Raw genomic sequence first — 23,708 nt, 5'->3', positions numbered from 1 at the left:
AACTCTCAAAGAGTTTAATTTTCAGATTAAAGAAATCATTGTCACCTAATCTGTGGAATAACATTTTAAGTTGTTAAAATGATAATATACTAAATAAAAATGAAAAAGAATAAGCCATTGAATGCGAATAAAGGCTCAACTATGTAAAAATAAATTGAATCAGATCATTTCAGATTTTAATAATGGTGCGCAAAGAATAGAACTGATGATACAATTGGTATTATAATAAATGACATAGCAATGGAGGAGGGAGTGAGGTCTGGGGAGGACCCTCAGTGGGACAAGGGAGCTAATTTTAGGATGAGAAGGTAGAGAGTTTTCCAGGTCAAAGAAAATGCAAGTAACAGAGGGCCCGAGGCAAGCAGCAGCGTGGCTCCTCCTCAGCTGCAGCTCAGTGAGCAAATAGGTATAGGACAAGGTTGGAGGCACCATCGCCAAGTCAGGGAAGGATTTACGCAAAGGGGTAACTCCAACCTATTCAATGGAATAAGGCGCCTAAGAGGCAGGGGCCAGACTGCCCCAATCTCCGACTCGAGTTTACTGTCCGCGAAGCTGCCCGTCTTACACGCGGGGTGAAGCAATCGGTCAGGAGAGGCTCCAGGCCCAGGGGCCAAAGGGCCGAGGCCTGCGGGGGCGGGTGGGGTGGGTGTGTGTGAGGCGTGTGACCTCCTAGTGTCGCAAGAGTCGAGGGAGCACCGCAGTCTGCGCCCGGCCACCCCCTTCTCCAGCCCCACAACCACCCCCGCCTTTCATTCTCGTTAGAGACCCTCGCCCGTAGCACCTCCCACCCCGTCCGGCCCAGCTGGATTTCCGCCACCGCCCCCCACCACCTCGGGGCGGCGAATCCGTTTTCCAAAACTTCGGAACGACCGTACCCCCTTGAGTGATGGGGAGAGGAAATAATACAAGGCTAGGGCGAAGTCCTACAGGAAACAGACATCTTTATTTCTGCCTTGTTTTCCCTTATGGCTTCCCCAAAACGCCTAGCTTCCCGGGATGCTCTTCAAGTCACCCCCTCCAACAACGAGTCTATTGGTTTGGCCCTTAGTCCCGGATTGGCTGAAGGGTTACGCCTCGGCCCTGGATTGGAGAACTTTGGGTCCTTACGTGTTCCCGGAGCCCATTGGCTCGTTTTCCCCGTTTCTGGGCGGAGTCGCTAGGGCCGGTTTCCACCCACTTGTTTACGGAGCGCGTAGTTGTAGCGCTCTCGGAGCTCTGGGGCTGTCTCTAAAGTTCCCAATTTAGCTCTTTGGACCAATTGGGCTCTGGCTCCACCCTCTCCCGCTCCCTCGCACGCCTCCCGCGTGGTACGGCCCACACCTTTAGAGCGGCGGCGCGAGCGGCTGTGTTCCTCCGCCCGCGCTCGCCTGGCTGACCCCCCTCGACGGTGCGCTTGGTACGGCCCGCGCCGCCTCCTTCTCTAGCTGGGGTGGTTGCCCCCCTCGGGTCGGCGGCGCTTGGTGCCGCCCGGGAGAACCAGGTCATCGGTCCGTTCCCGTGAAAACAAAAACAATCGGCGGCGCCGCGGCGGGCAGCCGAACGCGGCGAGCGGGGAAGCTGGGGCGCGGGGCCGGGTCTGACCAGCGAGCGGGAGCAGCGGCTACGCGCCGGGGCCGGGGCGCCATGGGGCAGGCGGGCGCAGGCTTCGCGAGGCTCCCCTGGCGTCGGGGCTAGCGCCTCCGCCGCCTCGGCCTCTTGCGCCGCCCGCCTGGGAGACGAGGAGCAGGACGCGGCCTCGGCCGGGCCCGGGCCGAACGGCTGCGGACACTCGGGAGCCGAGGAGCAGAACACCGCCACCGCCGCCTCCGGGATGGATCAGTGCGTGACGGTGGAGCGCGAGCTGGAGAAGGTGCTGCACAAGTTCTCGGGCTATGGGCAGCTGTGCGAGCGCGGCCTGGAGGAGCTCATCGACTACACGGGTGGCCTCAAGCACGAGATCCTGCAGAGCCACGGTAAGGCGGCCCGGGTGGTCGCGCGGGACCGGGCCCACCCACCCCGAGCCCCTCGGGCCCAGGCGGGCCAGGAGGGTGCCTCCGGGCGGCCAGACCCGGTCTTCCCCGGGGCGCCGAGATCCCCAGGCCCCTGTGACTTTTCCTCCTCCTGTCCCCGCGATCTGACTTGAACCTACCCCGACCTTGTTAATTAAAAGTGAGCGGGAACCCATTCGGAAACCAATTCTGGAGCCACGGGTTCCATCCAGGGTTAAACCCGGGCGCGGGGCCGGCTCGTCGCACCTGCAGATTGCCTCCCTCCCGGGGTGGGCGCCCCTAGTTAATTGCCTTGGGCAGGAGGATCCGGGCGAAGAGAGGGTCAGTGCAGAGAGCCCCACCCCTCCTCCTCCTCGCCCCAGACATTTAGCCAGGGACTGACTTTCCTCGTCTTTCTTCATTTTTTTAAAATTAGAAACTCGCATGTTATTCTTAGCTGTGGGTTAACAAAACAGCCGCTGCTTCAACTCCATAATTTGACTCTCTGTAGAAGAAGCCTTTCTTTCAACTCCGCAGCGGCACTAATGTGATTCCTAAGAAACTAGCTAAATCAAACTTAAGCTCTCCCAGTTGCATTCTGCGATGAGAAGGGAGGCAGCCTCCCCAGAAACACATTGTGGAGCAAGTTGTTAGTTACATGCGTTACCTGGTCAAGTTTTTACTTGTTTTCCTTTCAGAAAGCAGGTTTTCAATGGAAGGTGTTTCTTCTCTATTATTATAGCCCTAGGCCCTGGGGGAAGATACTTAGCTGCAGTTAACTTGTGGAAGCTGGGTGGGATTCTTTGGGTTTGGGTTCTTTAAATAACATGAAAAGTCTGGTATTCTTTAGGTTAAAATGTCTGTAGTGATGATTCTTTCTGAGCAAGAAGTAATGGACTTCATGGAATGGATTTGTTGAGTTTGGGGGCCCTGCTCAACTCAGAGGTTGAACGGAAATCTTTGATAAGGAAGGTTTGGTAGTTGAGGTCACCTGTGGACACTGAAGCAAGTGTGGTTGAGGACAGTGGCACTGGCTGGACTTCTCTCCACCTCTGTTCCTTCCTGTACACTTTCCTTTCCCAGGCTGTTTTCAGTTGAGAGTTAGTGCTCACCCATGGTGCCTGTGTGCGTGGCTCAGTCGTGTCTGACTCTGCGCCTCCATGGACTGTACCCACCAGACTCCTTTGTCCATGCAATTTTCCAGGCAAGAGTAATGGAGTTGGTTGCCATTTCCTCCTCTAGGGAATCTTTCCGACCTAGGGATCGAACTCACGTCTCCTGCACTGGAAGGTGGATTCTTTACCACTGAGCCACCTGGGAAGCCCCATTCATGGTGAAGGAGCCTTAAAACAGCCTCTCACCGTGGACACGGCTGTCACTCGTGAACTCCGAGAAAGAGGAAACCCAGTGGCCATAGTGGGGTTTGGACTTGAAATACGAATATGGAAAAATGAGCAGACCTAGATGGCTGCCTGCGAGGGGGAAGCAGATGTGGGGCAGGGGGGTCTCCTGGGAAGGCTCTGGTGAACTTGGTTTGGGACAAGTGAGAAACTGAAGGTCTGATGAAGATAGTGAAGGGCATCGTGTTTCCTAGTCAAGGGCATCATGTTTCCTATTGGCTGAAGATGCACAGATGGAGTTTGGGAGCAAAGTAAGGTTTAAGATGGTGTCCTGGTGTCCTTCTACAAAGGAGAGTGAAGGAGATCATTAGGTTGCACAGAGGAAAGACAGTAGGGTCTAACCACAGCCTTGAACTCCACTTGAAGAGCAGAGGTCCTGGAGGTGCCAGCAGAAACAGAAAGGGCAAGCTTAGAGAGGTTGGTCAGCTGGTGTTTGGCTATTGGGAGTCAGTGACCCTCTTTGCAAGCAGTTTCATAGAATTGTTAAACTAGATGACTAGGAGTTAAGAAAAATAATAGATTGAGGTGAGAGAGGCTGCTTAAGTAAGGGGGCTGAAGGTGTGCCCCTTCCGCCCCTCATCTGGAGAGACAATCTTTTTGTATTGTTAAAGACTGAAAAGGGACTTCCCAAGCGGCGCTAGTGGCATCTGCCTGCCAATGCAGAAGACAGAAGAGCTGCAAGTTAGATCCCCGAGCCAGGAAGATCCCCTGGAGGAGGCTATGGCAACCCACTCCAGTATTCTTGACTGGAGAATCCAGGGAGCTTGGTGGGCTACAGTCCGTAGGGTCCCAAGGGTTGGCCGTGCTTCACATGCAAAGACTGAAAAAGGTAGGAGTAGATGAAGGGTGTAGACTTGGAGAGGTGGAAGGAAGGATTTCAGTTTTAAGGATCAGGTTGAATATTCAGGGCTTGTAGAGTTTGAGAGAGAGAGAAGATAGAAACTATTTAAAAATCCCTTTCTTCCATGAGACAGAAGATAGAAACTATTTAAAAATCCCTTCTTTCCATGAGAGAGAGAGAGCATATTAATTGAAGGCGAATGATTTGCATTTCATTTTAGGGAATTTGGGGCCCATCCCAGATGGGTAAAATAATTTTGAGAACTTGCTGAAGCAGAAATGTGTTTTAGACCTCTTTGCTTGGGACTTTTCGAGGAACTTATGGTCAGAGGGATATTAGCCACAGAGTTTGCTGTGTTGTTCAAGCAGTCTGATGTGAATTGCGGCATTCCTGCCTATTTTTTACCTTCTTATCTAACAAATTGCAGTTTTATATTGATAATCTCTTTGATTTTCTTTAATTCTTTAAGAATAGGATTAAGAGACTAAGGAATTCTCCAGGCAAGAATACTGGAGTGCATTGCCATGCCCTTCTCCAGAGGATCTTCTCAACCCAGGGATCGAACCCTGGTCTCCTGCATTGCAGGCAGATTCTTTACTGTCTGAGCCACCAAGAAAGCCCCTAAGAGACTAAAGGCAGCAATAAAACATGAAAGAAAAATAAATACCACAAGTACTAGGTCTAGTTTTCAAAATAAAATCTTCTTTCTTATCATGTTCTATTGTATGAAGACAACAAATATCATGCCTTGGTGTCTGGAAGATGGTATTTTTCAAAGCAGATGATTTCTAAAGGTCTCTGCAGACAATGTGGGTATTACATTGAGTCTTAAGTGTACCCTTCTTAAAGCTATATGCACTGAAATCTGATTTTGGAACTCCATTTTCAAGTCTAAAGGAAGTTTTCAAAGCTCTGAATATGGCTGTCTGGGCAAGTGATCTGGTGGTTTCTCATGACCGGATGGAGGGGCTCCAGTTGGCACCCTCTATAATTAGGCTTATTATAATAAGCTCATTCTTTGGGTTCATTTGTGATGATATTCCTGTAAGAATGTGATATGAATAAAGTAGAATCATGGAGACTCTATAGATCCCCCAACATTGCATCACAGTGTTGGTGAGCGACTGCCTGATTCAGTAGTGTTCTTTAGTGAGGGCCAGGGGGTCAGGTCAGTTTTTGAGATTGAATTACATTTTCTTACGTTTAAATTTCTCTTTTCTAAAGTTGTGAGCAGACAGCTATACCACGTGAGGATGGTTAGGATGGCTTGTGGTAGAAACTGATCAACCATCAAAGGAAACCCATTGACAACCGTGGTCCACTGGCACCACCCTTGTTCCAGATTGTGACGTGACCTCTGCCCAAAGGGGGCTTGCCTGATCTCCCCTAAGATCCTCTCACCTGCTCTGAATTGCCCCACATGGCATTTCCGTAACTCTGAGGGAAGAGGAGAACGCTCTTGTCATTTAGTGTATCCTCCTTTCAGTGAGAGTTTCCCTATGAGCGCGAAGTTTGCTCTGAGGTTTAATACAGTCGACGCTGTTGGTGATTGTTCTCACTCTGCCCTTGATCTCATCTGGATGATGCCCTGCTTCTTCTCAAACTTACTTACACATGCACACTCTTATTTTTCAGGTAGATTCACAGTTTCACTTCAGTAGATTTATCCTCATTCTGGGCAATAATTGTGAAGTCATAGATTTGGTATGTTAGGTATAATCAACCTTATGTTAAATATGTTAAAATACTTCACATACAGCTAAAGTCACCATTCACATCCTTGGTAGGGGAACCACACTTTGGACAGCCCTTGATTAACAGATAAGTGATATTAGATACATTTTGGTTATTTGCCTTGTGGTATTTTATTGTTAACTTTTGGGGGAGGGCAAGTGTATTTATATTTTGTTAATCATTAGCACTTCTGTGGTGGAGAGGAGAACATAAAAGAACCATAAATTATGTATTGCTAATATTCTAAATTCATGTTTGGTGATAGAATATTAGGCTGGAACAGCTTTATTACATGTATATAGTATACTTGAGAAAAAATTACAATGTTTATAAGTGTAAAGGATGTACAGTATTTAATGAAATTGTTATTTTGGAGCTGTTATTAAAGAGAGTTTGAATATGGTTTCTGAAAGTGATTGTCAAGGAATTTCTAAATTTAAAATTGTATTTCTTTTGAGTGGATAATACATTTAAATGGTATAAATTCAAATGATAAGAAGGATGTCCAGTAAAAAAAAAAAAATCTCCCTCTCAGTCATTCTTATTCTCGGACCACCTAGTTGTCCATCTTGCAGCCAAAGATTTGGCTGTTTCCAGAAAAAATTTAAGAAGATTCAGGGAAATGATAATTTATCACTGTTTATTTTTTCTCTAAGGCATTGGATGTGTAGTTCTACATACTGTGATTTAGGCTTAGTATTATCACAATTTGAAAGTTGGTAGAGATTGTTTCATTTGTGGGTGCAGTCAATATATATTATCAGCTAAAACTCTGTATGTTTCTGTGTGGTCTAACACTTAGAGTATGATCTTCTACCTTTATCTCTTTGGTGAATCAAAGAGAATTTAATTACTAATTGCAGAATTGCTTCTTTTTTTGTTTTTTTAACTTGAGAGTGATGAGAAGTAAGCAGTTAAACATGAAAGAAAAAGCAAAGTAGATGGTCATGTTTTAAACTAATTTTTGTGATATAGTATTGGGTCAGTAGACAGAAAAACCAGAGGTCCAGGGTTACATGTTAGATATAATTAACTTTACATTCTAGAATTTGAATTGTATATATTACATATATATATTGGAAAATATGTTTATTTATATATGTGGATTCTCTGCTTTTCACCATCTACCAGTGTTGAGTGTCTGTGTTGAACTAATTGTAAAAGGATCAGGGTTTGGTGGACTAGTGGTATGTCTTACTTCAGTTCAGTTCAGTCGCTCAGTCATGTCCGACTCTTTGCGACCCCATGAATCGCAGCATGCCAGGCCTCCCTGCCCATCACCAACTCCTAGAGTTCACTCAGATTCACGTCCATCGAGTCAGTAATGCTGTCCAGCCATCTCATCCTCTGTCGTCCCCTTCTCCTGCCCCCAATCCCTCCCAGGATCAAAGTCTTAGTTATTCTTTGGCGTACTTTGAGTAGGCTGCATAGCTTGGTCCCTCATTTGTTAACTAAACTTTTTGCGAAGTACAAGACACTCTTGAAAGAATTAATGCCATTCAAGTTTTAAATAAAATTTGGTATCTCCATTTAGCATTTAATCTGGAAAGTAGCAAGATAAGTAGGTCAAAAAAAGTTTGTGTGAATTAGCCATTATTCAAAAACTCAAAGAAGAGAATAGACCAGTCACCAATGTACTTGGGCTGTTTTATAGATGGTGAGAATCATAATAATAATAGGCTAGCGTTGGTGTTTCCAGTTGGGTTTAGAAGCAGATTTAACTTTGTCAGCCATTCCTTTACAGGCTCATTTAGGAGGTAACTTGTCATTTGGCACCTTACTCATTCAGACTGCTGGATCACTCAGGATCCTTTTGGTTGCAGGTGGCAAAATGGTTTTAATTAAAATAGAATTTGTTGACTCATAACTAAAAAGGCTGAGGATAGGCCAGCGGCTCTTGGGGCACAGAGGGTGTCATGAGGACTGGTTTTGTTCTCTTCCTCTCTTGGCTTCACTTTCCTCCATGGTTGGCTTCATCCTCAGCAGAGCTTTTTCCACATGGAAGCAAAGATGGCCCGTGGACTCATGTCATTCTTGTGCTGCTTGTAATCCCAGAGACAGGGACATGCCTGTGTGCTGTATTTCCAACAAAATTACTAGGGAATATTTTTATTGTCCTGGCTCAGATCAGTAACCGGGGCTGCTGGGTGGAGCCCATTGGCCGCCTTGGGCTCTGCTTCCCGAGGGTCAGATGATTCATGACCCTGTGACGTGCTGTTGCTCCAATAAAGAAGAGAGTTCTAGAAGGAAAACTTGCGCCAGACAGAAGTGATAGATGCCCATTGTAGTTGAGCCAGCTGTAAGTTACATCGATAACAGCATTCTTTGAGATGGTTTCTTGATTAGCCCAATCTTGGCTTCTCAGCTTTCTCCTTGACTTCTAACTGTAGTGTTCAGATAATTCAAGCCCTGAGTTGCTGGTATGACTTCATGTGTAGACTCTGAGAATACAGCTTGATTCACGTTACCTTTGAGAACTTACTTGAAATTACTTTAATGCTTGGTGTAATAAAATCATTTTCCTAAGGTTATCTTGTCTCCTGAGTAGTTTCTAATTCTGGATAATAACCTCGGTAAGGGGGAAACTTGCCAACACTTCTGTGATACTATCTTACTAGAGTTAATAGAGAAACTTCTGTTGTTTTCATGTTGCAGTCACTTAGTAGCTAGCATAGTGAAAGTGGTGTTTTAGGTAGACTGCTGTTCACTTGGGATATTGAAACTTACTTGTTTTTATTTGAGGCCCTGCCTCTTCATCTGTAAAATCTTTGAAAATGACCCCAAGAGGCAGTTGTGGGGAGTCCTGGCCAGAAGTTATATACTTGGAGGCCTGTGGTACTCCTATGTTACTCCCCAAAGTTGAATACTGGGGAGGTGATAACTCTCAACAGAGCATTTCTTCTGTCCTTCTTAGATTACATGCTAGTCTAACGGCTCAGAGAACAAGAGACTAGAATCTCTGGCAGCACTTGAGGCTTTTAGAAATAAGCTTCCACTCTGTTTCAGTTTAGTGATCGTATGGCTGAGCTCAAAGTGGTTCTTGGGAACATTGTTTGGGAAATCTGTATGTCTTCTTTTGCCAAGTCTTTCTCCACCTAAGAGGCCTGGGGCACAGTACGTGCTGTATCTGTACAATCCATATAGGTTTAATATCTTATTATTGGACTGCGAAGACGTTTGGGAGGAGATAAAGAGAGACTTTTTAAAAGAGAAGCACAGTATGCATGGCCTCAGTCCTCCAGGAAGGTAGAGGCTGGTTGAGGAGACAAGATGTGACTGTGTTTGTGGAGAAGAACCTAAAGTTTTGTCCTTGAGCTCAGGAGATCTGGATTTGAGTCCTTGTTCTATCACTTCACTGCCTCTGTGTGTGTGCGTGTGTGCGCATGTGCGCCCGACTCTTCGCCACCCCATGGACTGCAGCCCATCAGGCTCCTCTGTCGATGGGATTCTCTAGCCAAGAGAACTGGAGTGAGTTGCTATTTCTTCCTCCGGGGATCTTGCCGACCCAGGGATGGAACCCTCATCTCTTGTTTCTCCTGCGTTGGCCAGTGGATTCTTTACCACCAGCACCACTTGGGAAGCCCTCACTGCTTCTACAGTCTCCCTTAACCTCTTTGCTCCTCAGTAGACTGATAGCTTATGTCATGGGTTGTGGAAATTAGATAGTATGAACTGGCTTTGAACTCTGTAAAACAAGGTTTACTTGTTATTTTTAAGGGAGTCCGTACCTTTAAGCATTCCGTACCTTAATTGAGACACTGGGTTTAGATATCTTTATTACCGGTGTATGTTAACTGCCATTGTGTCTAGTGGTCTGCTTAACGCTCTTAGGAATATTCCAAAAGTATTACACAACAGTCTTCAAGGAACTTTATTTGGATAACGAGGCCAGAGTTTCACAGTTGAGAGGGGATAAACCATGGCTGTGGACTAGGACACAGCATGATACTAAAGGGCTTCCTTGGTGGTTCGAACAGTAAAGAATCTGCCTGCAATGCGGGAGACCTGGGTTTGATCCCTGAGTTTGGAAGATCCCCTGGAAGAGGGTATGGCAACCCACTCCAGTATTCTTGCCTGGAGAATCCTCACAGACAGGAGCCTTGGGTCACAAAGAGTCAGACATGACTGAACGACTAAGCACACAGCACACTTAATGTTATGAGATAATAGTGCTTCTGGTTGGTGTAAATATTATCAGTTTAGAAAAATGGGGAGAGAAGGAGCCCTTAGAACGAACTGCTTAGAGGTGGGCTGTTTCAGTTGCACTGTGGAGCACTTGGTCAGTAGTTACTAATCCCCAGTTCTGTGTGAAACTGGGCTAAATCTTGTGGGAGTTACAGAGGACGAGCAGTCATCCTCATGCTCCAAGCACATTCTGAGTAGTTGGGGAGGTGAGCCCAGTATGTTTTTACAGTGCGAGGCCATGTGTATCCGGTAAATGCTGATTGAAGGATACAACAGCAGGGTGGGATTTGAGACAGGGACAGGCTCCTCCAACCTGTGGGCAGTTTCAGGAACAGAGACTGAGTGAGGAGAGGAGGGAGATAGGATGGGGTGCTGGGAGAGGAGCTGGCAGGAACAAAGATGTAGAGGAGCGAGAGTACAGGAGGCATCCTGGGAACAGCGAAGTATCAGAGTGCGGAGGCAGGAAATAGAAGAATGAAAAGTAAGCTGGACTCAGGTTCTGAAGAGTCAGGGCTGTCAGGGAAGGTGGTAAACTGAGAAGATACTGAGAGACTTGGGTTGGAGGCGGTGAACAGGGAAGGACAGGGACATGATCTGAGACCAGTTAGCATTTCGGGTGATTGGAGTGGGAGTGAAGTTTGACTAGCGGCAAGAAGCTGAGTTAAGGTTCCTTGTCAACATGTGACTGATGAAATAGGGGCCTTTTCTGGGCTAGTGGTAGAGATGTAGAGACCCAGGCGTGGAGTCTCCTTGAGGGAAAAAATTACCAGGACATGGTGCACAATAGGAGAGAAGGGCTGGAAAAATCAAAGGTTCATCTAGGGTTCTGAGCACGAATGACAGACAATTACAGAACCAGGACGGAAATGGGAAGTTCAGGAGAGGGGAAGGTAGAAATTTGGGTTTGATTTTTAAATAAGAAACCCACATTCAAATGCTATAAGAAGCCCTATCTGGTTCACCCATTCATTTCAGAGAGAAATAGATGTCTTGGTTAATTCTCTGTATTTCGAATTTGAAGGGAGTGACTAGGCTCTCTCAAAATACCTTGTTGTTTAGTCACTAAGTTGTGTCTGACTCTTGCAACCTCATGGACTCTGTAGTCCGCCAGGCTCCTCTGTCCATGGGATTCTCCAGGCAGGAATACTGGAGTGGTTGCCATTTTCTTCTCCAGGGGATCTTTCTGACCCAGGGATCGAACCCGGGTCTCCTACATTGGCAGGCAGGTTCTTTACCACTGAGCCACCTGGGAAGCCCCTAAAAGTATCTAGCAGACATTTAAAAACTTGTTTCCACGTCTTCTTCTCCTCTTCTTCTCTGGCAATTTCTTGCCTCACAGACTACTGTAGAGCCCTGCTTTCTTCCCTGTGCCCGTCACATTGGTCTGGCTCTCTGCTCCAGGAGGACTGTTAGTCTGTGCCATGTCACTTAGCTCTTAAAGGTAAACTGAAGTGATTTGTTTTCTCTTGTGTTTGGACTTGTACCCCTCTCGGCTGTGACTTGGTGCAGTGGGTCCGAATACCCATCCGTGACTCTACCGTTGGGGTGGACGAACAAATGCTATACTTTCCTTACTATGTACATTTGCCGTTAATATACCAATGTACTAATGTACATTAGCTGTTAATGTACCAAAAAGTTTATTTTGTTTTCAGGTTGTACTGCCTCTAGGGAAAAAAAAAAAAAAGAGTGTTTTCTATTTGTGCCTTTTCCTGCTTCCTCTGAGTATATCTCAGTTGAGTGGTTACTGTGTCCTAAGTGCCAAGGTAGCTCATGAGAAGCCCAAAACCTCAGTCAGCCATAGTTTGGCTTGCTACTCAGGTTTCCCTGGTGGCTCAGACAGTAAAGAATCTGCCTGCAATGCAGGAAAGCCGGATTTGATCGCTGGGCTGGGAAGATCCCCTGGAGAAGGGAATGGCTACCTACTTCAGTATTCTTGCCTGGAGAATACCATGGACAGAGGAGCCTGTTGGGCTGCAGTCCTTGAGGTTGCAAAGAGTCAGACACAACTGAGTGACTGACCCTATGGTTTGCTACATACAGTGTGAAATAGCCCTTTATTATTATTTTTAATACCAACCTTTTTAGAGTTTCAAGTTTTTCTGTTTTAATATCTTGCAAGCATATCCATGTTCACCTAGTCAATGACTTTTTTTAAAATTTTTAATTGGAGGATAATTGATTTACAGTGTTGTGTTGGTTTCTGCCATACATCACGAACCAGCCATAAGTATACATATATCCCATCCCTCTTGAACCTGCCTTCCAACCCTGCTCTCCATCCTACTCTAGGTCATGACAGAGCCAGAGTACCAGGCTGAGCTCCCTGTGCTATACAGCAGCTTCCAGTTAGCTACCTATTTTACACGTTGTCAATGACTTTTTTAGAATCAGTCTTATCCTTGAAATTGAGATGGTGTGGTACACAATCTATTATTTTTCTGTTCATTCAGTAAATAGTTATTGAATGCCTAATATGTGCTGGTTTCCATGCTAAACATGGGAAATTAAATACTTATGTTTTCTACCTTCAAGTAATTTCATGGGAGTGATAAATAAAATATTTACAGTGTAGTGTGAAACCCTGGTAGAGAAGTACAAGAAGCTATGCAAGCAAATATTTTTCTAATTTACTGTTTCCAGGTAACTAATGGACATAAATCCTGAAATGGATAGGCAGTGAAGCTAAGGGCAGAGCTTGAAGTCTTAACTGGGTTCTGTAAAAACATTTAATGTTGTATGCTTAGTTGCTCAGTCGTGTCTGACTCTTTGTGACCCCATGGACTGTAGCCTGCCTGATTCCTCTGTCCATGGGATTCTCCAGGCAAGAATACTGGAGTGGGTTGTCATTTCCGTCTCCAAGTAATCTTCCTGACCCAGGGGTCAAACCCATGTCTCTTGTGTCTTCTGCATTGCAGGCAGATTCTTTACCACTTACCTGGGAAGCAAGGTAAAATGAATTTAGGAGTTAGCTCACATATGTATAATTTAGTTTGGCAGATGTCTGATTTTGGTGGACACCATGCCTATTCTAGTTTCTGAGACTATCATGCTTAAATTTTTGTTTATAAAAGGTACTATTCTATTGCACTAAAAGGAAAAGTATCTTTAACTTAGACCAACTGTGTATGTTGATTCTTTGCTTGGATTTAAGATTGATTATGGGACTTCCCTGGTGGCTCAGAGGGTAAAGCGTCTGCCTATAATGCAGGAGACTTGGGTTCAATCCCTGGGTGGGGAAGATTCCCTGGAGAAGGAAATGGCAACTCACTCCAGTACTCTTGCCTGAAAAATCCCATGGACGGAGAAGCCTGGTAGGCTACAGTCCATGGGGTCGCAAAGAGTCAGATATGACTGAACAACTTCATTTCATTGCCATACTAATTGTTTTGCTTGTTGAATCAAGTCAAATAATGAAAGTGACCTTAAGAATAGTACTTTTGTGTTACAGCCACTTTGGAAGATGGTTTGGTGTTTTCTTACAAAACTAAACATTATTCTTACAATAAAAGGCAGCAATCAGTGTTCCTTGGTATTTACCCAAAGGAGTTGAAAGTTATCTCCACACAAAAACCTGCGCCTGATGTTTATGGCAGGTTTATTCATAATTGCCAAAGCTTGAAGACAGCCAAGATGTCCTTCAGTAGATGAATGGCTAAAGTGTGGTTATACCCAGACAATGGACTAAATAAAAAGAAAAGAACTTTCAGACTGTACATGTGTGGAGGCGGGGTATACTGGGAAATCTCACTGCCTCCCTCTCAATTTTGTTTTAAGTATGAAACTGATCTTGAAAAATAGTCTTTGGAAAAAAAGTATTTGTAGTGACAGTAAAAGGTGAGTGATTTCTTTTCATACTTGTGTATGGGTCCTGAGTCCAGGGAGGTTTATCACATTGCCAGACATACTTGGCACAGGACTTCATCCTGGGTAAAAAGTGACCACTCTCCTAGTGGCCAGCATGGATCCCAGCATTCACCTTCCGCTCTGGTTGTTATGGTAAAGATGGCTGTCACAGGAACTGCCCAGTTTTACTTCTAGGAACTGAATCCAATTAGTTTTCTTTCATAGAGAAGCAGGTTTCTGTTTCTCTTAGAAGCAGGTTTTGTTTTCAGACAAGTAAATGGAAAGAACATTAGGCCTCTCCCTTTAGGACTTAGAAGTTTGGTCTCAGTCCGTTTGGTGATTACAGTGATTTCCAAACCTGTTTTTACCTTTGGCTGCTTTCCACCGAATCCATTTGAAAATGCATTAGTGGAATCCTTTTCTCTGAACAGGGCTTTCCTGGGGTTCTCTTTCAGATTATGCCATTATACTTTTCTTGTGCTTCCAAATACTTTGTAGAAATTATTCTCCTTGGGGCATACTGAAAACTCAGTGTTAATTAATTGACCTTATATTCCTCACATCTATGATTCATGAACGTAGCAAACTGAGTCACTAAAATTCGAAAATATCAATGGATTTTGAGGTTGGGGCATAGAAATTCAACTGGCAAATCCCAAATGACCTCTTTCCAGCTTGAGCTTTGCTTTTGTGTTCCTTAACCTTTTGTTTGTTGTCTCCTAACTGTAGAAATAAACATGTCCAGCTGTTATGGTTTGCATTTTTAGGCTTTTTAAAAAATTAAGTTAAAGTTCACATACCACAAAATCACCCTTTGAAAGTGTCAAATTCACTAGCTTTTAGTACATTCAGAGTTGTGTAGCCATAACCATTATCTGATCTGAGAACATTTTCTTCACTTCAGGAAGAAACCTCCTCTTATTCACAGTCATTCTCCATTCCACACTTCTCCAGCTCTGGCAACTATGAATCTTCTTGCCTGTTCTGGACGTTTCATATAAGTAGAATCAAACAATCTGTGGCCTTTTGTGTGGCATATTTCAGCTTAATGTTTTCAGGGTTCATCCATGTTGTAGCATAGATTAGTGCTTCCTTCCTTTTTATAGCTGAATAATACTTTGTTGTATGGATTTGCCACATTTTGTTTATCCATTCATCATTTGGGTATTTGAATTGTTTCTATTTTGAGGCTATTAAATGCTGCTGTGAACATGTACAAGTTTGTGTATGGATGTATGTTTTCATTTCTCTTGGGCCTGGCAAGCTGCGATTCAGAGGGTCGCAAAGAGTCAGACAGGATGAGCGACTAAACTGATGTACCTACATGTGGAATTGTTGGCTCATATGGTAACTTTGTTTAACTTGCTGAGGAATGTTTTCAACAGCTTTTGCACCATTCCTCAGCAATATATGTGGGTCTCAATTCTCCACATTCTTGCCAACACTTATTGTTGTCGTCCATCTTTTTTCATTATAGCTATCCCAGTGGGTGTGAAGTAGTTTCTGGCTGTAGTTTTGGTTTGCATTTCCCTACTGATTAAGGATGCTGACTACCTTTTCCTGTGCTTATTGGTTATTTGTATATCTTTTGTTTTGACCATGCCACACAACTTGTGGAATCTTAGTTCCATGATCAGAAATTGAGCCTGGCCGTGGCAGTGAAAGCACCAAGACCTAACCGTTGGACCACCAAGGAATTCCCACTGTATCCTGTTTGGAAAAAAATCTATTCAAATTCTTTGCCTATTTTTAATTGGATTGTTCATCATGGAACAACAGACTGGTTCCAAATAGGAAAAGGAGTACATCAAGGCTGTGTATTGTCACCCTGCTTATTTAACTTCTATGCAGAGTACATCATGAGAAATGCTGGGCTGGAGGAAGCACAAGCAGGAATCAAGATTGCTGGGATAAATATCAATAACCTCAGATGACACCACTCTTATGGCAGAAAGTGAAGAAGAACTAAAGAGCCTCTTGATTAAAGTGAAAGAGGAGACCTGACCTGCCTCTAGAGAAACCTGTATGCAGGTCAGGAAGCAATAGTTAGAACTGGACCTGGAACAACAGAGTGGTTCCAAATAGGGAAAGGAGTATGTCAAGGCTGTATATTGTGACCCTGCTTATTTAACTTATATGCAGAGTACATCATGAGAAACACTGGGCTGGAAAAAGCACAAGCTGGAATCAAGATTGCTGGGAGAAATATCAATAACCTCAGATACACAGATGACACCACCCTTATGGCAGAAAGTGAAGAGGAACTAAAAATCCTCTTGATGAAAGTGAAAGAGGAGAGTGAAAAAGTTGGCTTAAAGCTCAACATTCAGAAAACGAAGATCATGGCATCTGGTCCCATCACTTCCTGGCAAATAGATGGGAAAACAGTGGAAACAGTGTCAGACTTCATTTTTTGGGGCTCCAAAATCACTGCAGATGGTGATTGCAGCCATGAAATTAAAAGACGCTTACTCCTTGGAAGGAAAGTTATGACCAACCTAGATAGCATATTAAAAAGCAGAGACATTACTTTGCCAACAAAGGTCCATCTAGTTAAGGCTATGGTTTTTCCAGTGGTCATGTATGGATGTGAGAGTTGAACTGTGAAGAAAGCTGAGCTCCAAAGAATTGATGCTTTTGAACTGTGGTGTTGGAGAAGACTCTTGAGAGTCCCTTGGACTGCAAGGAGATCCAACCAGTCCATTCTGAAGGAGATCAGCCCCGGGATTTCTTTGGAAGGAATGATGCTAAAGCTGAAGCTCCAGTACCTTGGCCACCTGATGCAAAGAACTGACTCACTGGAAAAGACCTTGATGCTGGGATAGATTGAGGGCAGGAGGAGAAGGGGACAACAGAGAATGACATGGCTGGATGGCATCATTGACTCAGTGGACATGGGTTTGGGTGGACTCTGGGAGTTGGTGACGGACAGGGAGGCCTGGCATGCTGCAGTTCATGGGGTCGCAAAGGGTCAGATACGACTGAGCGACTGGACTGAACATCCTGGTGTTGATGCATTCTTCTCATATACTAGATACTAGATCCTTATCTGATGCATGATTTGCGTATTTTTCTCCCATTCTGTGGGTTCTCTTTTCACTTTCTTGGTAGTGGTAGTGTTTGGTAGTGTTTGAAGCACAAAAGTTTTAAGTTTTGATGAAGTGAAAATCACTCAGTCGTGTCCAACTCTTAGCGACCCCATGGACTGTATAGTTCATGGAATTCTCCAGGCAAGAATACCAGAGTGGGTAGCCTTTCCCTTCTCCAGGGGATCTTCCCAACCCAGAGATCGAAGCCAGGTCTCCCACATTGCAGGCGGATTCTTTACCAGCTGAGCCACAAGGGAAGCCCTTGTTTTGATCGAGTCCAATTTAATTATGTTTTTGTCTGGTTGCTTTTGGTGTCATATCTAAGAAACCATCACCCAATCCAAGGTCATGAATAAACCTATTTTCTTCCAAGAGTCTGATAGTTTCAGCTTTTAATTTCTGTCTTCATTCCATTTTGAGTTAATTTCTATGATATGATGTTTTTGCAAATGAGTAGCTAGTTATTCCAGCACCATTTGTTGAGTATGACTTTCTTTTTAACTGTTTTCTCCCCCTTACTTTATTTACCATCAATCTGTATACTTATATTAATAGCACCTGCAAATGTGTAGGGTATATAAGACTGTAGAGGATACAGTTTAAGAACTTGTCTTCCCTTTGGTTCTTACATCTAGTTGAGGCTGATGATGGTATATATATCTGAAATTGAACTGGTGTTTGATTCTGTGCCAGAGGAGTGGTAGAGAAAACAGAATTCATTAGGAATTGAGAAGACTGAGTAAGTCTGTGGGCATAGAAGTTCAAAGAGAAGATAAAGCCATTGAGGTTAGATAAGGGTTAGATACAGAAAGAGCAGAAATGGCCAGAACAGAGCTTACTGAAGCAATTAGGTTCTTTTGGCCCAAAGTATGTATAGGACATGTTTTAGACAGATTAAAATTTTTTTCCTGGATTACCAGATCTTTCCTTAGCCTAAACTGCATCACTAGAAATTGGAAGCACCTGATACATACTTTGTGCAGTTGTGTTTAGAAATAAGGGCAATTTCTGTTTTGGCCACCCCATACTGAATTGGGTACCTTAGGATACATTCTTCTGCTTACTTCTTTCAGTGGTTGTCATAAATGCTGGAATGCTTTCCTCTGTAGGGAAGGAAAAGTAATTTTACATCTACCCTTGCAAGTTCTCGGCTGAGAGACTCCTATAATAAAAAACAAACTAGAGAAAAGCAGTTTGTTTACATGTATAACTCATGTGCATGTGGGAGGTGCACTCAGTATTCCAGGGAGTAGTGAGTAACTCAAAGAGGAGGCTTAGAACTCAGGCTTACAGACCAGCCTCAGCTAAAGACAAAAGAAAGGTAGGTGTGGGTAGGCCAGTAATGGGGAGGTTAGCAGGAAAAGCACAGTAAACGGGTTAGGTTTTTTATGTAAATCTAAGTCTGAGCTTTCATAAAAATTTCTTGTGATTTACGAGAAGGTAATGGCAACCCAGGGCTGATCTTCTTTAGAATGGACTTGTTGGATCTCCTTGCAGTCCAAGGGACTCTCAAGTCTTCTCCAACACCACAGTTCAAAAGCATCAATTCTTTGGTGCAAGTCTGACATTGTTTCCACTGTTTCCCCATCTATTTGCCAGGAAGTGGTGGGACCAGATGCCATGATCTTCGTTTCCTGAATGTTGAGCTTTAAGCCAACTTTTTCACTCTCCCCTTTCACTTTCATCAAGATCAGCCCTGGGTGTTCTTTGGAAGGACTGATGCTAAAGCTGAAACTCCAGTACTTTGGCCACCTCATGTGAAGAGTTGACTCATTGGAAAAGACTCTGATGCTGGGAGGGATTGGGGGCAGGAGGAAAAGGGGACGACAGAGGATGAGATGGCTGGATGGCATCACCTACTCGATGGACGTGAGTTTGAGTGAACTCCAGGAGTTGGTGATGGACAGGAAGGCCTGGCATGCTGCAATTCATGGAGTTGCAAAGAGTCAGATACGACTGAGCGACTGAGCTGAATGGCAACCCACTCCAGTTTTCTTGCCTGGAGAATCCCAGGCTCCTATAGGAGCCTGGTGGGTTGCCATCTGTGGGGTCACACAGAGTCGGACGTGACTGAAGCAGCAGTCATTCTTCTCTTCCTCATGTAGAGATACCCTTAAAATGGAGGTTTATTTTATACATTTAAATTTCCCTTATAAAAGGGTCACTTCTACTCTGTTTTCAGAGCTTCTTCTGTGTTTGTTGATTTCAGAAATAATCAGCTCAAGGTCATCGTTATGCCAAAAGGCTATTTTGGGGTGACATATTCTGCTACCCTTCTCCTCCTCCTTTCAAGTTTTTGCCCAGATGTCACTTCCTCAGTGAGGCTTACCATGTCCACCTGTTTAAGATTACAGCGGCTCAACCCACAAACACTCTCTATTTGTTTTACTCTGGTCCCCCGCCCCTGCCAGGAGCACGTATCCTCTTTTGCAATATTGTGTAATTGACTGACTTTGTATTTATCTTGCTCACCAGAAGTTATGGTTTGCTGGGATTTTTGCCTGGACACAGCTGTACCTGTCACATAATTGAATGCTCAATAAATATCTGTTAGATGAATGAAGCTCCTAAGACTGCTTTTACTTTTGGGCTATTCTCTTTCAAATCCTTGGGCCCTATCCCAGACCTCTTGAATCAGAAACTCGGGGGGTGTGGATCTATCTACTTTGTCTTAACTAGACCTCCAGGTCACTCTGATGTAAATTTATCTTTTAAGAACCACTCAGTAAGATTTCGGGAGCGAGGTCTGTTGCTTACAGGTGTGGATGTGTAGGTCTATGCTTGAGGTAACTGACAAGTATTACTGAATACAAATTCAGAGATAAAGAGAATACAAATAAAGAGAACAATCTCTTTTCAGACTTCTCTTTCTCTTCCTCCTGCTGCCTTTTTTTGAGGAGATGGCACAAGGAAAGGATATCAGCTATAGTAACTTTCTGTTGATCTATCAAGGAAAAAGTGTCCCCACGACTACTTAGTTGTTGTTTAGTCCCTAAGTCGTGTCCAGCTCTCTGTGACCCTCATGGACTCCTGCACACCCCACTTCTCTGTTCTTCACCATCTCCCAGAGCTTGCTTAAAATCATGTCCATTGAGTCAGTGATGCCATCCAACCATCTCATCCTCTGTTGCCCCCTTCTCCCGGCCTCAGTCTCAGTATCAGGGTCTTTTCCAATGAGTTGGCTCTTTGCATCAGTTGGCCAAAGTATTGGAGCTTCAGCTTCAGCATCAGTCCTTCCAATGAATATTCAGGGTTGATTTCTTTAGGATTGACTGGTTTGATCTCCTTGCAGTGCAAGACTACTGTAGATTCCAGTAATACAGGAGGAGGCGCTGGACTCAACAGGTAGTCACACTCATACTCATGGCTAACATTTGTTACAGCAAAAAGGTACAAGACAAACAGCCAGGGAAAAAAGCACACAGGGCATTGTCTAGAGGAAACCAAGAGAAAGCTGCAAAGAGTTCTCTCCCAGTGGAGTCACTCAGGGCAGCATACTTACTTCCTCTAGCATCAAACACTAACAAGTATGAAGTGTTACGGTGTTCCCCTGGAGACTCAGTGGTAAAGAATCCAGCTGCTAATACAGAAGACACAAATTCGATCCCAGGGTCAGGAAGCTCCCTTGGAGAAGGAAGTGGCAACCCACTCCAGTATTCTTGCCTGGGAAATCCCATGGACAGAGGAGCCTGGCCAGATACAGCCCATGTGGTTGCAAAGAGTCAGATACAGTGGCTAAACAACAACGACGTGAAGTGTTTATCTCTGAGGGAAGCTCATTTGGAGACATAGTCTTCTGGTGTTTACTGGGTACTGTCGTGTAGACAGGCACCCTCTATCTAGCAGATACCAAAATTCCAGACTCCCAGAAGAAAAGCAGTTCAGCACAAACCACATTTTACAAACCATTTAGGCACTACAAGCCATTCTTAACCAGTTAGAGTAGGAGGGACCCTCCTGAAATCCAGATTCCCAGGTGCCCACCAGAGACCAACCTTGCAAGCCAGTCTGAGACTGCTAATCCTTACAAAGACCTGCTTGCAGGGTGGGCTCTTGGCCGGCACCTGGGAACTCGAAGTTCTAGAGAGTTCCTCCCACCCTGACTGGTAGGGATGGCTCACTGAGGCTTACAGGTGGGGATGTATAAACTCTTTTCTGCTGTGTTCACTGTTTCTCCATGTTATCCAAAAAAGTTTGTCTTTTCTTCTTTATGTAGAACATAAAGCAATTAGACTTTTCTCTTCTTAGGAAATTTAGTAATAAAATGTGAGAGTGACTTGGACAGTTTAAGTGGATTGAATAAGTGAGTTTATTCACTTAGACATATTTTCTTAAAAATGCCTTGGCAGTATTACGCAGTATTATTCAATTTAGTAATTACATAAGTGATTTATGTCATAGTAAAATTTTTAAGTGTATTCCAAATGATGCAAAAATTAAAATAGCTTTCTTACTGTTCCTTTGAAAAATATCGCCTATGGCTGTTACCATCTGTTTCAAAGCAGACCGCTGATTTTTCTTCACATCTACCTTTTCATCTTCCAGAGGGCCAATGTGATAACTTGCCATCTTTGGGTTTGCTTTTTTGAATAGCCAGTCGTCTTTCTTTCTTTTTTTATAGGTCAAGATGCTGAATTATCAGGGACACTTTCACTTGTCTTGACACAGTGCTGTAAGAGAATAAAGGATACTGTTCAGAAGTTGGCCTCTGACCACAAAGACATCCACAGCAGCGTTTCTCGGGTTGGAAAAGCCATTGATAAGGTATGGTGTTGTCGGGAGTGTTTGGTGTGTTCTAGCATCACCCACCATTTCCCCACGACTGCTTTCATCACAGTAGCTTTCTCATTGTTTATACTATTTCTTTCATCCTTGTTTTTAGTAATATGCTTTTACTGTGGTACTCTTAAAGTTCCGTGTTGCTGTTATTTCAAAAAAACAAGAATAAAAGCAAAGCAAAAACCTTCTCTTTTTATAGCCTTTTTTTTTTTAACCCATTTTCTTGTATGATGACCACTCCTAGTGTCAAGGTGAGTCAGTTTCCAAATTTTTAACTTACTCTGAGGGAGTTTGTTTATAGAAGTAACTTTTCCTGCTTGCTGCGTAATTCCCGGGGTGTGACTCGGCCTCTGTTATGGGATGACTGGGGTGACAAAGCTTGCGTCTGTCTGCCCTGCATCATCCTAGTCTCCTTGTCTTCCTGTGAGCTTGCTGGTCACTCTGCTCCGGTGTTGTTTGCTGTGTGAGTGGGTTGGTTGCTAGCCAGCAGAGCCGGGCACTTGAGTGATTTTCTTGTGATATCTCTTAAATCTTTGACTTGGAGGTTTGCTTATAAGCAGTTACTGTTTTTAGCACTGGGCCAGTTTTGCCCTAGGAGTTCTTGTTCTTAGTAGAGCCCAAGAGAAGTGGCTTAAGGTTACTGTGTGATGCCTCGGAATGTTTCAGCTTTTGGGAGAGTAGGAAGAAATTTGGGGGAGAGCTTTTTGTAGCAAAACATGTCTTATGAGCTTCTCCATCTGTGTGCATGAGGACAGTAGCTGTAACATGGAGACTCGTGGAATCCAGAGAACGGCTCTTAACTCATGCGCAAGCCTGTTAGAAATAATCTGACAAAGTGGTAGTGTTGGCCGGCTAGAGTCAAGGCTGCCCAAGTGAGAACTATAACACGGGTGCTTGTAAGGAGGTATTGCTATCTTGTAGGTACGGTATGACAGGACTGAACGGCTGGGGCTCTGCAGGTCGTTTGGGTAGCTGGGCCTTCAGAAGTGTTAGTGACCTTTGGGAGTACTCTCATCACTCCCAGTGTGCTGAGGGCTTTGACTCAGTGAGAGAGGCCAGAGAAGTGGTGCTGGCTGCAGCGGTCCCAGTTTTGGGTCTGTGATGGCGGTTGCCAGCAGAGGCTGGAAGTGTTCTCTGAAATAGCTCCGAGGTTGGGGGGCCTGTCTGTTAACTCTGAGGATGTAAACAGAGCTTTGGAAGTGGCTTTGGCCTCAGACTTTTTGGGGACTGTGGTGTTGTATGTCTTCAGTTGGTGCCTGAAGTGATTATTGGTGTGTACTGATTCAAGGACCTGCTGGAAGAGTGGGGTTGGGGGTGCTTTAGAGATGATCTTAAATCACTGTGAGTGAGGAACCCTCTTTAGGGTTCTTTAGGGTGAAGTAACTACTGGTGATATTTAGGAAGCTTCAGATATGGGCGGCTGCCGGTGACCAAGGTATTCTAGTGAAGGTTCAGACCCCAAGAGGTTCCTGGCAGTGACCACTGAGCTACCCGCAGTTGTGATGGTGTGGGGACAGGCAGGACCAGAAGATGCCAGGACAGCGAGAGTAGTTGAAGCCTCCGAAGCAGCCAGTCAGAGAAAAGATCCCAGATTCCGGAATAGGTGGGGATGGCCTCGCAGTCATACCTCGTGGGTGGTCTCCTGGCTACCAGGATCTGGGATACAGGGCTTTCCATGGTGCTGCTGGTAGGGGGCCATGTGTCCTCATTTCCTAGTTTATGTCTTGTCTGATCCTAATTACCATCGGTGTTAGTCCCTCCGTCTTGTCTGACTCTTTGCAACCCCATGGACTGTAGCCCGCCAGGCTCCTCTGTCCATGGAATTCTCCAGGCAGGAATAATGGTGTGAGTTTCCATCCCCTTCTCC

At 44.6% G+C, this 23,708-nt stretch overlaps 1 protein-coding gene across 2 annotated transcripts in view; it reads left to right on the top strand.

Moving 5' to 3' along the window:
* Positions 1-1,304: 1,304 nt before the first annotated feature.
* RMND5A (required for meiotic nuclear division 5 homolog A) overlaps positions 1,305-23,708 on the top strand; it is a 59,928-nt gene continuing 37,524 nt past the window's right edge. For both annotated transcript variants that reach the window (XM_040224264.1, XM_040224263.1), the window contains exons 1-2: positions 1,305-1,952; positions 21,684-21,826. In XM_040224264.1, the coding sequence (XP_040080198.1) occupies positions 1,811-1,952; positions 21,684-21,826 (285 nt within the window). In that variant the 5' untranslated portion in view covers positions 1,305-1,810. The remainder of the gene's footprint in view (positions 1,953-21,683; positions 21,827-23,708) is intronic.

Source organism: Oryx dammah, unplaced genomic scaffold (genome assembly GCF_014754425.2).
Source record: "Oryx dammah isolate SB20612 unplaced genomic scaffold, SCBI_Odam_1.1 HiC_scaffold_25, whole genome shotgun sequence".
Lineage (NCBI taxonomy): Eukaryota > Metazoa > Chordata > Mammalia > Artiodactyla > Bovidae > Oryx > Oryx dammah.
Note: the sequence above shows the minus strand (reverse complement) of the source record. Positions and strands in the feature narration are given on the sequence as shown.